General features: G+C 45.0%; 1 protein-coding gene across 15 annotated transcripts in view; it reads left to right on the forward strand.

Moving 5' to 3' along the window:
• The window catches only part of cbfa2t3 (CBFA2/RUNX1 partner transcriptional co-repressor 3), a 147,656-nt gene that overhangs the window by 106,809 nt on the left and 25,401 nt on the right, over window positions 1-15,446 (forward strand). For all 15 annotated transcript variants that reach the window (XM_080186627.1, XM_080186618.1, XM_080186620.1 and 12 more), the window contains 2 exons: window positions 6,169-6,350; window positions 12,962-13,212. In XM_080186627.1, coding sequence (XP_080042753.1) covers window positions 6,169-6,350; window positions 12,962-13,212 — 433 coding nt within the window. The remainder of the gene's footprint in view (window positions 1-6,168; window positions 6,351-12,961; window positions 13,213-15,446) is intronic.

Raw genomic sequence — 15,446 nt, forward strand, 5'->3', positions numbered from 1 at the left:
CTGCAGCTGTATAGGGCATTGGTGAGGCCGCAGCTGGAGTACTGTGTGCAGTTTTGGGCGCCGCACCTGCGCAAGGATATTTTGGCCTTGGAGGGAGTGCAGAGGAGGTTTACTAGGCTGATACCGGAGTTGAGGGGATTGACCTATGAGGAGAGGCTGAATAAACTAGGCTTGTACTCGTTAGAGTTTAGAAGAATGAGGGGAGATCTCATTGAGACGTATAAGATGATGAATGGGATGGATAGGATAGAGGTGGAGAGACTCTTCCCGCTCAAAAAAGACAGTAGGACTAGGGGGCACAGCCTCAAGATAAAGGGGAGGCGGTTTAGAATGGAGTTGAGGAGGAACTTCTTCACTCAAAGGGTGGTGAATCTCTGGAATTCTCTGCCCGTTGAGGTGGTGGAGGCTGCCTCGCTAAATATTTTTAAGAAGCGGGTTGATGGGTTCTTGATAAGAGAGGGGATTAAGGGTTATGGGGAGAGGGCGGGAAAGTGGAACTGAGCCATGACAGATCAGCCATGATCTTATTGAATGGCGGGGCAGGCTCGAAGGGCTAGATGGCCTACTCCTGCTCCTATTTCTTATGTTCTTATGTTCTTATGTCACACTACCTGTTAGCCCCACCATTTGGCCTGGGCTTGCATTTGGTCTACTAACTGTCCTGGCTGGAGACAATACACACCTTTTTAACCTGTGCTTAACCCTCTGTCCACTGGTATTGTCTGTATCTGTAAAGACTTGCGTTCCAACCATTATCAATAATAATGTTTATATATGCCCTGTTTGTAAACTCAACTCTGCTGATGAAGGAGCAATGCTCCAAAAACTTGTGCTACCAAATAAACCTGTTGGACTTTAACCTGGTGTTGTGGGATTTCTTATTATACCATCCCAGTCCAATGCCAGCATCTCCACATCATTGTTAGGCTTGTGGCAGTCTTCAGTCCTGTAAGACATAGGTTTGCACAGCGGTGATCAGCTTTGAATTGAACATTGCCTGGTGTGCTTCAGGAGCCCCACTCTGCCATGCCAGCCTCTGTTACATGTTGTGCAGAGGAAGACAGTGGGCTGACAAGGTGCACAATTCAATAGCCTGTTTTCTCTAGACCCTCTATTCATCCAGCTAAGCTTCTTGTTATTTCTCACCTTTTCCTATGCCCTTCCAAACAGCCAGCCTGCAGAGGTTATGGCTGTAACCAGCCTGTGACTCTCAGTTGTCAGTGATGATGTCTGCCATCTTCATATCCCACTTGCTGATGTCATTGTCAAAGAGGAATGGACACCCAGGAGGTCGTGACCCAGTGGCTATTTCCTACATATACAAACAGTACTGACCTCAGGCTTGAATTTACTGAACATAGAACATAGAACATAGAACATTACAGCGCGGAACAGGCCCTTCGGCCCACAATGTTGCGCCGACCAGTCTTATTTTTAAAAAAAAACATTGACCCACTAATCTAAACCAATCCCTTTTCGTCCATAAACCTATCCACGGATCTCTTAAACGCCCCCAAACTAGGCGCATTTACAACTGCAGCAGGCAGGGCATTCCAATCCCTCACCACCCTCTGGGTAAAGAACCTGCCCCTGACATCCGTCCTATAACTACCCCCCCTTAATTTAAAGCCATGCCCCCTCGTGCTAGCTTTCTCCATCCGAGGAAACAGGCTATCACCATCCACCCTATCTAAACCTCTAATCATCTTATATGTTTCTATAAGATCCCCTCTTAGCCGCCTTCTTTCCAGTGAAAACAACCCCAAATCCTTCAGTCTCTCCTCATAGGACCTCCCCTGCATACCAGGCAACATCCTGGTAAACCTCCTCTGCACCCTCTCCAAAGCCTCCACATCCTTCCTGTAATGTGGGGACCAGAACTGCACACAGTACTCCAAGTGCGGCCGCACCAGAGTTGTGTACAGTTGCAACATGACGCCGCGACTCCTAAATTCAATCCCCCTACCAATAAACGCCAAGACACCGTACGCCTTCTTAACAACCTTATCTACTTGATTCCCAACTTTCAGGGATCTATGTACACATACACCTAGATCCCTCTGCTCCTCCACTCTATTCAAAGTCCTCCCGTTAGCCCTATACTCAACACATCTGTTATTCCTACCGAAATGGATTACCTCACACTTCTCCGCATTAAACTCCATCCGCCACCTCGCGGCCCAGCTCTGCAACCTGTCCAAGTCACCCTGCAAACTTCGACACCCTTCCTCACAATCTACCACACCTCCGACTTTGGTGTCATCAGCAAACTTACTAATCCACCCAACTATACCCTCATCCAGATCATTAATAAAGATTACAAACAGCAGTGGCCCCAAAACAGATCCCTGAGGCACACCACTCGTAACCGAACTCCATGATGAATAATTACCATCAACCACCACCCTCTGTCTCCTATCTGCTAACCAATTCCTGATCCAAGTACCTAAATTACCACCAATCCCATACATCTGCATTTTCTGCAGAAGCATACCATGGTGAACCTTATCAAACGCCTTACTAAAATCCATATATACCACGTCTACTGCCTGACCCCTATCCACCTCTTTGGTCACCTTCTCAAAGAACTCAATAAGGTTAGTAAGGCACGACCTTCCTGCTACAAAACCATGCTGACTATCTCTAATCAATTCATTACTCTCCAAATAACTATAAATCCTATCCCTAATAATTCTTTCTAAAACCTTGCCCACTACAGAAGTAAGACTCACTGGTCTATAATTCCCAGGGAAGTCTCTGTTCCCCTTCTTAAACAATGGGACAACATTCGCTGTCCTCCAATCTTCCGGTACTATACCAGAGACCAACGACGACCTGAAGATCAGAGCCAGTGGCTCTGCAATCTCCTCTCTTGCCTCCCATAGAATCCTAGGGTAAATCCCGTCTGGACCAGGGGACTTATCTATTTTCAACCCTTCTAGAATATCCAACACATCCTCAGTATCAACTGCAATACTTTCTATTTTACACCCCTTCACCCCAGTGACCTCCTCAGCTACATTCATATCGTCCTGCGTGAACACCGAAGAGAAATAATGGTTCAATGCCTCTCCAATCTCTTCCGGTTCCACACACAACTTCCCCCTACTGTCTGTAACTGGCCCTAATCTTGCCCTAACCAACCTTCTGTTCTTGACATACCTATAGAACGCCTTAGGATTCTCCTTAATCCTATCAGCCAAAGTCATCTCATGCCCTCTTCTAGCCCTTCTTAACTCCCTCTTCAACTCCCTCCTAGCCAATCTAAAGCTTTCTACTGCACTACCCGAGCCCTCAAGCCTCATCCGAACATAAGCCTCCTTCTTCTTCCTAACCAACAAATCAACTTTTTTTGTGCACCACGGTTCCCTAGCCCTACCAATTCCTCCTTGCCTGACAGGGACATACCTATCACAGACCCACAGTAGCTGCTCCTTGAAAAAACTCCACATTTCAGACGTTCCTAGTCCCTGTAATCTCCTAGTCCAACCAATGCTTCCTAATTCTCTCCTAATGGCCTCATAATTACCCTTCCCCCAGCTAAAACTACTGACCCGAGGTTCATGCCTATCCCTTTCCATCACTAAGGTGAACGTAACCGAATTGTGGTCACTATCACCAAAAAGCACACCAACTTCCAAGTCTAGCACCTGGTCTGGCTCATTTCCCAGCACCAAGTCCAATATAGCCTCACCTCTAGTTGGCCTATCTACATATTGAGTCAAAAAAACCTTCCTGCACACTTTGAACAAAAACTGACCCCTCTAACGAGCTAGAGCTATAGCAATTCCAATCAATGTTAGTAAAGTTAAAGCCCCCCATAACAATTACCCTATTACTTTCACTCCTAACCAGGATCGTCTCTGCAATCCTTTCCTCAACCTCTCTAGAACTTTTTGGAGGTCTATAAAAGACTCCCAACAGGGTGACCTCTCCTCTCCTATTTCTAATTTCTGCCCATACTACCTCAACAGACAAGTCCTCATTAAACTTCCTCTCTGACACTGTGATACAGTCCTTGACCAATAATGCTACTCCACCCCCCCCTTCTACCTCCTTCTCTACTCCGACTAAAGCACTTGTACCCCGGCACCTGCAACATCCATTCCTGACCCTGCTCTATCCACGTCTCTGAAATGGCCACAACATCAAAGTCCCAGGTACTGGTCCACGCTGCAAGTTCATCCACTTTATTGCGAATACTCCTCGCGTTAAAGTATATACATTTCAAACCTCGCTCCGCCCCACCCCCACAATGCCGTGCAATGCCATCCCCTTCTATGCCCCCCTCACTTTCACCCCCTCTACCCAGGATCCCACCCCCCCTCTGAATCAGTTTAAACCACTCCGCATAGCCTTCACAAATTTACCCCCCAGGATATTTGTTCCCCTCTGGTTCAAATGTATACCATCACTCTTATAGAGATCCCACCTTCCCCAGAATGAGCCCCAATTGCTTAAGTAATTAAACCCCTCCCTCCTGCACCATCCCCTCAGCCACAAGTTCAAACTTTCCCTCTCCCTATTCCTCTCTAAACTACCCCGTGGCACAGGCAAGAGTCCAGAGATTACCACTCTGTTTGACTTGGCCTTTAGTTTCCATCCCAACTCCATGAAACTCTGCTTAATATCCCCTTCCCTAAACCTCCCTATGTCATGTGTCCCCACATGAATTATAACTTGGGGTTGATCTCCCTCTCCCCTAAGAGTCTTGAATATCCTCTCTGACACATCCCGGACCCCAGCCCCTGGTAGGCAACACACCAGCCCTGAGTCCCTACCCTTACTACCAACTCTCCTATCCGTCCCCTTAACTGTAGAGTCCCCAATCACGAGGCCCAATCTCTTGCATCCCCTAGACACCTGAGCTTTTACAATAGGCTCACCCCCAGAGTCCTGCTCCCTTTGGCTATCCCCAGTTGATGCTTCCTCAACTGTAGCCTCCAGGACCGAAAACCTATTTTGGAGGGGAACAGCCCCAGGGGATTCTCCTCCCACATGCTTCTTTCCCCTCCTCTTGACATTGACCCAAGACTGATTACTAGGAGTGACTATTTCCTTAAAACTCCTATCAATGTCTCTCTCTGCCTCACGAATTATGCGGAGCTCATCTAATTCCACCTCCAGCTCCTTAACACGCTCCTCCAGAAGCTTCAATCTAAGACACTTCCTACAAGTAAAATCCCCTGAAACACTACTGGATTCCCTCACCACATACATCCCACAGGAGATGCAGCACACTGCCCGAACTGCCATCCTTGAAACAGGTAACAGCAAAAAAAAGTAAAAAATATTTAAAAAAAAACTTCCCCACACTTATAATTAGGTTAGAGGAGGTGGGAGGGTGGGATTCTCTACTAGTGTAGAGAATCGGGTATCCTCTCTGGACTAATTTATAGGATTAGAGGCCTGAAGAAAAAAAAACTACAACTACCGGTCGACGCCCTAGTGACGACTTCCGGTTTTTAACTAATTTAAAAAAAAACCGCCGAAAAAAAAAACTCGCAACTGAAACTAGAATTAAACAGTTAAGCAAAATAAACAGAAAAAAAAAACGCACCTTTTTACTGCCTCCTTACTCGCACAAAAATCACTGCCTCTCGACTCTGCTCCAACGGAACAATGAAGGACTGAACATCTGCAGTTCTTTGAGGTCTAGAGTTTCAAGACTTTATCTCTCTATGTTTCTCTCTCTCCTGTCCCCAGTTTTCCTTTTCTCTCATCTCCTCCTGCTTTCCTCCTCCCAGTGGTGACATTGCAGTGCCCCCATTGCCAGGAGGATGTCATTACAATGTGATAAGTTTACATAGATAGTTTCCATCATGAATACTGAATTGGGAATTAAGGTGGAAACCAAGAGGAAGATTTATGATCTTGAGTGAGATTTTCCTGGCACAGGATAGTGGATGTTGAAGAACATCTTCAAAAGATTTTTTTGGGTTACTTAATGTCTTTCAAAGAAGCAATATTAATATCTGTTTTGAATGTGGATTAAGGGTGAGTAAGAGGGTAACAGCACAATTAGATTATTTCAGGGCAGATTGTAAAAAATGGGTGGGTGGTGATCGAGCCTGCTTGGAACAAATCTCCTGTATGTTCTAGATGAGGCGGGCTGGACCAGATGGCCTTCCCTCAGTCTGGTTTTTATTTTTATTCTGTTTCTTTCAGGCCAATCTGCCACTATTACAACAGGAACTTCTATATTGTGCCCGTCTTGCAAAGCAAACACCAGCTCAGTATCTGGCCCAGCATGAACAGTTGTTTCTCAATGGCAATTGCACCTCATCCATTGACTCCTCTGAAATCCTGCTGGAAGTGAATGAAAATCGTAAACGAAAGACCTCTGACAGGTGGGTGTGGCATCACCTTCTGTCCTGAGGCTCCCTGCACTTTCTATTCATGAATTCTCGAGGCAGAGCAGAAAGCTGTTACTTTTTTTTAATTTGTTCACGGGATGTGAGTGTCACTGGCTGGGCCAGCATTTATTGCCCATTCCGCGGGCATTTAAGAGTCAACCACATTGCTGTGGATCTGGAGTCACCAAAGTCTCTAGCAGTGTTATGTTGTGACACCATGTCCATTGTTACCCATACTTCTGCATTTATATAGGCTCATAATCTTTTAAACTAGGAGAGGCGATGGTCCAGTGGTATTATCACAAGACTATTAATCCAGAAACTTAATGTTCTGGGGACCCGGGTTTGAATCCTGCCACAGCAGATGGTGAAATTTGAATTCAGTAAAAAATATCTGGAATTAACAATCTACTGATGACCATGAAACCATTGCCAATTGTCGGAAAGACCTATCTGGTTCACTAACGTCCTTTAGGGAAAGAAATCTGCCATCCTTACTTGGTCTGGCCTACATGTGACTCTCAACTGCTCTTGAACTAGGGCAACCAGGGATGGGCCAGCCAGCAATGCCCCTGTCCCACAAATGAATAAAAAACTACCAATGCTTTGCTGGGATATTTTTTATTGGTTAGGGTTGATTATGGACATTCTGATACCTCCCATTGATTTCTGACAATATAAACATTCGGCAAGATGATGGGAATGGGAGGAGACCATTTGGAAGCTCCTTGATCTTGTTCCACACCATTTGATTCAGTATCTTAACTCCATCCATTTGCCTTCGATCCATAAAACTTTTAAATCCTTAATCAATAAAATCTATCTATCCCAGTCTTGAAATAAGGCCCTGAGCCGTAGCACCTTTTTTTGGAGGTGAGAATTGCAGATTTCTCTGACCCTGTGTGAAGAGGTGCTTCCTAACATTACACCTGAATGATCTGCCTCCAATTTTCAGGTTAAGCCCCTTTTATTCTGCATTCCTGCACCAAAGTGTTTCTCTCTTTCCATCCTAGCAAATCTTTCATCTTTTTAATTGCCTTTAAATTTCTCTACTTGAGGGGAATACAAACCTAGCCTACAAAAAGCAAATTTCTGCAGATGCTGGAATCTGAAACCAAAGAGAAAATGCTGCAAAATCTCAGCAGGTCTGGTAGCATCTGTGGAGAGAAAAGAGCTGATGTTTCGAGTCCAGATGTCAAAGCTTTGTCAAAGCTAAATTTGAGAACTAGCTCTTTACAGACCTAGTTTATGCCAGTTCTCAAACTTAGTTTGTTGAAGGACTATTTTTCAAATGGATTAGTAATAATAGACCCTGATTTAAATTATCACACTTTATATTACCTATAACACAAAAGTGCTGCCTGTGTAGTTTATTTTAATAATGATTTTTTAAAGAAACAAATATTTATGAACAGGTATCAGTGGGAGGGATATGCTTGCTTCTCACTGCTGTGTTTTGTCTGTTCTTGATATGATGTTTGACAATGGCACTGGTAAATCATTTTCCATTTGCTGCTGGAAGATGTACTTGTTTTTACTGCTGCCATATTAGAAAATAATGTTCCTTAATGTTCATTATCTACACAGTTAACAAGACATCATTGTGCCTTTTATCCGTTCTGAGTCCTCTGAGCAACATATGGCCCAAACTGGGAAGGTGTTGTTGCTGACCCTTAATTTTCAGTGTGTGGTCATGGGACAGTTCCATCAGCTTCTGCTTTGGTAACAAGATGAAGTACAAAATTGAAAAACTTATCCTGAATCCAATTATGCTTATCTGCTAAAACTTCTAAAATAAACAGTAAAATACTCTGTCAAAATGTCAAGTTGAGTGATACTGCTTTCTTTAACTGTCATTATATTTACATCTTGAAACTCTGTCATTTAGGGGAACAGACCTGAAACTCAGTCTAGTTTCCCAAATCTCAATTTCTTCACAAGATTACAACTTTATCACTCACTTTGTGTATGGTTGTATTGCTCCATTATATTAACATTCAGCATATTTAACAGGCTAAAAATGTCAGCAAGTTATGCAAGGCTTGTTCTCCGTAATTGGTCAGACAGGATTTGCACAGATGAGAAATAATAGTGAGGAACCAGGAAATGGCAGAGGAGTTAAATAAACAAATCTCAGACAATGGCGAGACAGAGTACAGGAATGAGAAAGAGAATCTGGTCGATCTTGGTGGCGACAATAATCTCTCCCTCAATGTCAACAAAACGAAGGAAATAGCCATTGACTTCAGGAAGCATAAAGGAGAACATGCCCCTATCTACATCAATGGAATGAAGTAGAAATGGCTGAAAGCTTCAAGTTTTTAGGTGTCCAGATCACCAATAACCTGTCTTGGTCCCCTCCACACCGATAATGTAGTTAAAAAAGCTCACCATCGCCTCTACTTTCTCAGAAGACTGAGGAAATTCAGCATGTCCGCTATAACTCTAACCAACTTTTACAGATGCACCATAGAAAGCATTCTTTCTGGTTGTATCACAGCTTGGTATAGCTCTTGCTCTGCCCAAGACTGCAAGGAACTACAAAAGGTCATGAAGGTAGCCCAATCCACCACGCAAACCAACCTCCCATCCAACTCAAGAACAGCTTCTTCCCTGCTGCCATCAGATTTTTGAATGGACTTACCTCGCATTAAGCTAATCTTTCTCTATTACCCTAGCTACGACTGTAACACTACATTTGGAACTCTCTTGTTTCCTTCTCTATGAATGGTATGTTTTGTCCATTTTGTGCGCAAGAAACAATACTTTTCACTGTATGTTAATACGTGTGACAATAATAAATCAAATTAATAAATAGTTTGCATAAGGTTTCACAGTGGTTCCCACCACTGATTTCTGATGCTTATTTAATGATTGGCGAGTTATCCTAAAGAGAATGGATGAAGCGGAGAAGAGAATCCTTTCGGTCGAGAGGGCAGTTTCCTTAGTGAAGTCTCACCTTCAGTCCTTGGAAATCCTGCTGCATGATGTGCCAAACATCCTGGTTGATTCAAGGAGGTGGGGTCGGAGAAGGAGTATCTGTGTGTCCACTCTGCCGAGGGGAGCTGGGGAGGCATTCCCGGTCGAATTTGAGAATTGGCTGCAATGTTTTCATGATCACGATTTGAGAACTGGATGTTTTGAGTTTGATGAAGTACGTTGTATCAAGTATCCAAGACCTTGGGTCAGCCGCAGCACATTGTGTCCAGCCTCCCAGACCAGGGGTCAGTCACAGCACATTGTGTCCAGTCTTCACGACTTTCTCAGGATGACGTCTCTGAGACCAGGGGAAGATCACTAGTCTTATGTTGTCTTGTCCTCACTGTTTGTTGACAAGGGGCTGGACACGTCAGGTCTTTGTCACTTGCTGGGACATAGGTTACTTTTTCCTGGGGCTTTGTGACAATGACATGGTGGCAATGCAGAGGCTTAGGTGAAACTCTGGATGGATCCAGGATATTGTTTGTTGATCCTGTCACAGCTTTGGCCTTTTCAAGCTCCATGGATGGTTATATTATCCTGTAGTTCATCATTAATCCTGAACTTTGTGTGCTTGTGATTATGTTCCTGATTTTGTGTTTGATGAGTACAGAGGCATTTGTTATCCTGTTAGTATTGGTCTACCAGTGTGCTCTGACAATGCAGTGAGGGAGGCCTTAGTGTAGCGTGCATTACTGTTTGCATTCAGTCTTGGTTTTGATGTGTGGTATCGGGGAAAGGGGGTGGGTAAGGAGTTCGCTCGTACTGCTACTGGCCCTGTGTCAAATTCTGATTCTTGAGTTTCAGTGTTTGCAATACAGAGATATTTCCTTGTTTGGGGATTGTTTTTAGGTCTTTTTATTGGAGAGCATGCTGAGTTGGTTGTATGACATGAGGGTTATGTGGTATTTACTTGTTTTTTTATGTGCTGTAATCCTTACACCTGAGGGAGTGTATTTTTGGTACCCTTCAGTATTTATATGCAAGATCAGTAGCTCCTCAGCAGGATGGCAGATAGATGGTTTGGTATAGGGGTGGTCTATATGGCTTTATAAATCCTCACTGTGAGTGAGGAAAGCCGCTGTTAGAACTAATAATGTTGCGTTTTCCTTTTGTACTTTTGTTATTTTGGGATTAAGGAATCCTAGTTTGTATCCTATGAAGGTGTGGACAGATCATGTACCCTGGAAAAGACTGCGTTCTTTCTTTCTGTCGTTTGTACCTCTGGTGTTGATGGAGTGGGGGAAATGTATACTGGTGCAGTCCTGGGTGTGGTCGGCTATTCCTTGGAAATTGAACCGTTCTTGGATCGGTTTTCTATATTGGCTGTGTGAGTAGTGACAGTAGTTACTTGATTACTTTGCTCATGGAATGTACGGTGGGCCAATCATCCTGTTAGAGTTTCTCTGATGACAGGAAATGGATGGAATCTCATTGATGGCAGGGCCTAAATGGCACAGTTGCGATAAGAGAGGCATTTTCAGGATGGCAACCTGTAACTAGTGTAGCGCCTGACAGATCAGTGCTGGGGCCACAATTATTTACAATATATATTAATATCTTGGACAAGGGAAGCGAATGTACAATTTCTAAGTTTGTGGATGACAGAAAACTAAGTGGGAAGGCAAGTAGTGAGGATGGCTCAGAATCTTCAGAGGGATATGGACAGGTTATGTGAGCAGAAAACTTGGCAGATGGAGTATAACGTAGGAAAATGTGAAGTTTTGCACTTTGGTAGGAAGAATAAAGGAGCTGAACATTATTTAAAGAAGGACTGCAGAATGTTGCAGCACAGAGAGATTTGGGGATCCTCGTACATAAACCACAAAAAGCTGGCATGCAAATTCAGCAGGTAATATGGAAGGGAAATGGAATGTTGACCTTTATTTCAAAGGGAATGGAGTTTAAAAATAGGGAAGTCTTGTTAAAATTATACAAGGCACTAATTGGACCACAGCTGGAATACTGTGAACAGTAAGAACATAAGAACATAAGAAATAGGAGCAGGAGTAGGCCATCTAGCCCTTCGAGCCTGCCCCGCCATTCAATAAGATCATGGCTGATCTGTTGTGGCTCAGTTCCACTTTCCCGCCCTCTCCCCATAACCCTTAATCCCCTCTCTTATCAAGAACCCATCAACCCGCTTCTTAAAAATATTTAGCGAGGCAGCCTCCACCACTTCAACGGGCAGAGAATTCCAGAGATTCACCACCCTTTGAGTGAAGAAGTTCCTCCTCAACTCCGTTCTAAACCGCCTCCCCTTTATCTTGAGGCTGTGCCCCCTAGTCCTACTGTCTTTTTTGAGCGGGAAGAGTCTCTCCACCTCTATCCTATCCATCCCATTCATCATCTTATACGTCTCAATGAGATCTCCCCTCATTCTTCTAAACTCTAACGAGTACAAGCCTAGTTTATTCAGCCTCTCCTCATAGGTCAATCCCCTCAACTCCGGTATCAGCCTAGTAAACCTCCTCTGCACTCCCTCCAAGGCCAAAATATCCTTGCGTGAGTGCGGCGCCCAAAACTGCACACAGTACTCCAGCTGCGGCCTCACCAATGCCCTATACAGCTGCAGCAAGACCTCCCTACTTTTATATTCAATCCCCCTCGCTATGAAGGCCAGCATCCCATTCGCCTTCCTGACCACCTGCTGTATTGGTCCCCTTATCTAAGGAAAGATACACTGGCATTGAAGACCGTCCAGAGAAGGTTCAGAGGTTGATCCCAGGGATGGATGGATTTTCCAATGAGGAGAGGTTGAATAGGTTGGGCCTGTATTCATTGGAGTTGAGAAGAGTGAGAGGTGACCTTATTGAGACATGTAGGAGTCTCAGGGGGTTTGACAGGGTAGATGCTGAGAGGTTGTTTCCCTTGTGGGAGAGTCTAGTGCCAGAGGGAATAGTCTCAGAGTAAGGAGGTCGCCCCATTTAAGACAGAATGAGGAGGAATTTCTTCTCTCAGAGGGGAGTGAATCTATGGGATTCTTTACTGCAGAGGGCTGTAGAGGCTGGATCATTAAATATGTTCAAGGCTGAGATAGGCAGGTTTTTAATCAGTAAGGGGAACAGGATTATGGGGTAAGTCAGGGATGTGGAGTTGAGAATTATTACATCAGACCAGACATGATCCCTTTATAAAGTGTTATAGTGAGTGCCTTCCTATTTGAATGTATAAACTGACGGATTTTGTGGGTGTGAACATGTGCAAGTGACACCATAGGTAGAGTGGGCTTCCGCAGATTTAGTTTTGTCACAGAGGAGATGCCTCCAGCTCTGAGTCCATGCTGTACTGTATTTTAAAAATGTTATAAATAATTACAACAATTAGACGACATTTTCGTGGCCAAGTTACCACAATTCCATTGAATGGCAAAGCAGATCTTTGAGCCGATTGGCCAACTTCTGCTCCTCTATCTTATGGTCTTTCTGTCAGTTGCCATTTTATATTTTCAACTTTTCTTAGGATTTCAATGAATTGTGTCATAAGAAAGAGCTTTAGCCTTTAACTTCTGTGTCTTCAATCACCATCACTTCACACATTTTTACATTGGCTGGAAGAATCCTCTCCCCTGCCACAGGGTGGACTCTCTTGCTTTTAGTTTGACTTTGTCTCTGCTTCTTTTGCAGGACCAAAGAGAACGGGTTAGCGCGTGACCCACTACAAGCAGAACACCTCAGTAAAAGGCCATTTACACTCAGTCCCGGAAAATGTTTTAGTCCCAGCAATGGGATCCATCCCCTCCCTAATGGACTGTTACAGCAGACACCAACAACAGCACAGCAGTACCGGTTGCAGGACATGGCTCTGGCCCACCAGTACCAGGATATTTACAGGCACTCAGAACACAGAGACCTCTGGGATTGGCATCGGCCTACAGGTCAGTTCATTAATCTACTACCTGCTTAGTGGTCTCTAAAACCAGCCTGCCAGTCAGTAAGACGAATCTGCATCCTGCCTACTCCTGATAACTTTTCATGCCCTTGCATACCAAAAACCTATCCAGCTCCATCTTCAAAGTATTCCAAGGCTTTGCCTTCACCACCTTCTCAGGATGACAGTTCCAAACACTCATAACAAAGTGAAAAAAATTCACCTTATCTCCACTTTAAATGAGTAACCCTTTATTTTTAAACAGTTGCCCCTAGTTCTAGGTTCTCCCACAGAAGGAAACATTCCCTCCCCACTTTGAAGTCCTGCTTTTCAATCTGCTACCTCACTTCCTAAATCCTTGATGGAGGATCTCATCCCTCTTTCTACTACTGTCATTGGTATCAAAGTGAACCATGGTTTCGAGCTTTTTGAGTGTTGTTGGAGCTGCACTCAGGCAACTGGACATTATTCTATCACACCCCTGAGTTGTGCTTTAGATGGTGGACAGGCTTTGGGGAGTCAGGAGATGAGTTAGTCACTGCAGAATTCTAAGCCTCTGAACTGCTGTTGCAGCCACAGTATTTATATGTCAAGTCCTCTTTAGTTTCCAGTCAACGGTAATGGCCAGAATGTTAATAGTGGGGGATTTAGTGATGGTATTGCCATTGAATGTCAAGAGGAGATGGTTGAATTCACAAATGTTGGGGATGACCACCTGACATTTGTGTGGAGAGAATATTACTCGCCAATTGTCAGCCCAAGCCTGGATATTGTTCAGGTCTTGCTGCGATTTGACACGGACTGCTTCAGTATCTAAGGAGTTATAAATGGTGTTGAACATTGTGCAATCATCAGTTAACATACCCAATTCTGACCTTATAATGGAAGAAAATTCATTGATGAAGCCACTGAGGGTGTTGACCTAGGATGCTGCTCTGGGGAATCTTGTAGTGATGTCTTGAGACTGAGATAATTAACTTTCAACTGCTAGAACCATCTTACTTTGTGCAAGGTGTGATTCCAACCTGCGAAGGTTTTCCCCCGATTCCCATTGATTTCAGTTTTGCTAGAGTTCATTCAGATGTGGCCTTGATGAGAAAGGCAGTCACTCTCACATTCTCCTCTAGAATTCAGCTCCATTTTCCATGTTTGAACCAAGGCTGTGGTGAGGTCAGGAGCTGAGTGACCCTGGCTGAACCCAAACTGAGCGTCAGTGAGCAGGTTATTACTGAGCAGGTGCTGCTTGATAGTGCTGTCGATGACCCCTTCCATCACAAGAGTAGACCGATTGGGCAGTAATTGGCTGGATTAGATTTGTCCTGTTTTGTGTGCATAGCACATGTCTGGGCAATTTTCCAAATTATCGGCTAGATGCTAGCGTTGTACTGGAAGAGCTTGGCTAAGGGCACAGCAAGTTCTGGAGCACAAGTCTTCAGTGCTATTAGTGGGGTATTTTCTGGCTCCATAGTCTTTTCTGTATCCAATGCCTTCAGCCCTTTCTTCACATCATGTGGAGTGAATCCAATCAGCTGAAGTCTGACATCTGAGATGCTGGGGACCACTGGAGGAGGCCGAGGTGGATCGTCCAATCAGCACTGGAGGAGGCCGAGATGGATCATCCAATCAGCACTGGAGGAGGCCGAGGTGGATTGCCCAATCAGCACTGGAGGAGGCTGAGGTGGACCGTCCAATCAGCACTGGAGGAGGCCGAGATGGATCATCCAATCAGCACTGGAGGAGGCCGAGGTGGATCGTCCAATCAGCACTGGAGGAGGCTGAGGTGGACCGTCCAATCAGCACTGGAGGAGGCTGAGGTGGATCGTCCAATCAGCACTGGAGGAGGCTGAGGTGGATTGTCCTATCGGCACTGGAGGAGGCTGAGGTGGATCATCCAGTCGGCACTGGAGGAGGCTGAGGTGGATCGTCCAGTCGGCACTGGAGGAGGCTGAGGTGGATCGTCCAATCGACACTGGAGGAGGCCGAGGTAGATCGTCCAGTCGGCACTGGAGGAGGCCGAAGTAGATCATCCAATCAGCACTGGAGGAGGCCGAGATGGATCATCCAATCAGCACTGGAGGAGGCTGAGGTGGATCGTCCAATCAGCACTGGAGGAGGCTGAGATGGATCGTCCATTCGGCACTGGAGGAGGCTGAGGTGGATCGTCCAATCAGCACTGGAGGAGGCTGAGGTGGACCGTCCAATCAGCACTGGAGGAGGCTGAGGTGGATCGTCCAATCAGCA

Source organism: Carcharhinus amblyrhynchos, chromosome 4 (assembly GCF_965287045.1).
Source record: "Carcharhinus amblyrhynchos chromosome 4, sCarAmb.v2.hapA, whole genome shotgun sequence".
In the NCBI taxonomy this organism is placed as follows: Eukaryota; Metazoa; Chordata; class Chondrichthyes; order Carcharhiniformes; family Carcharhinidae; genus Carcharhinus; species Carcharhinus amblyrhynchos.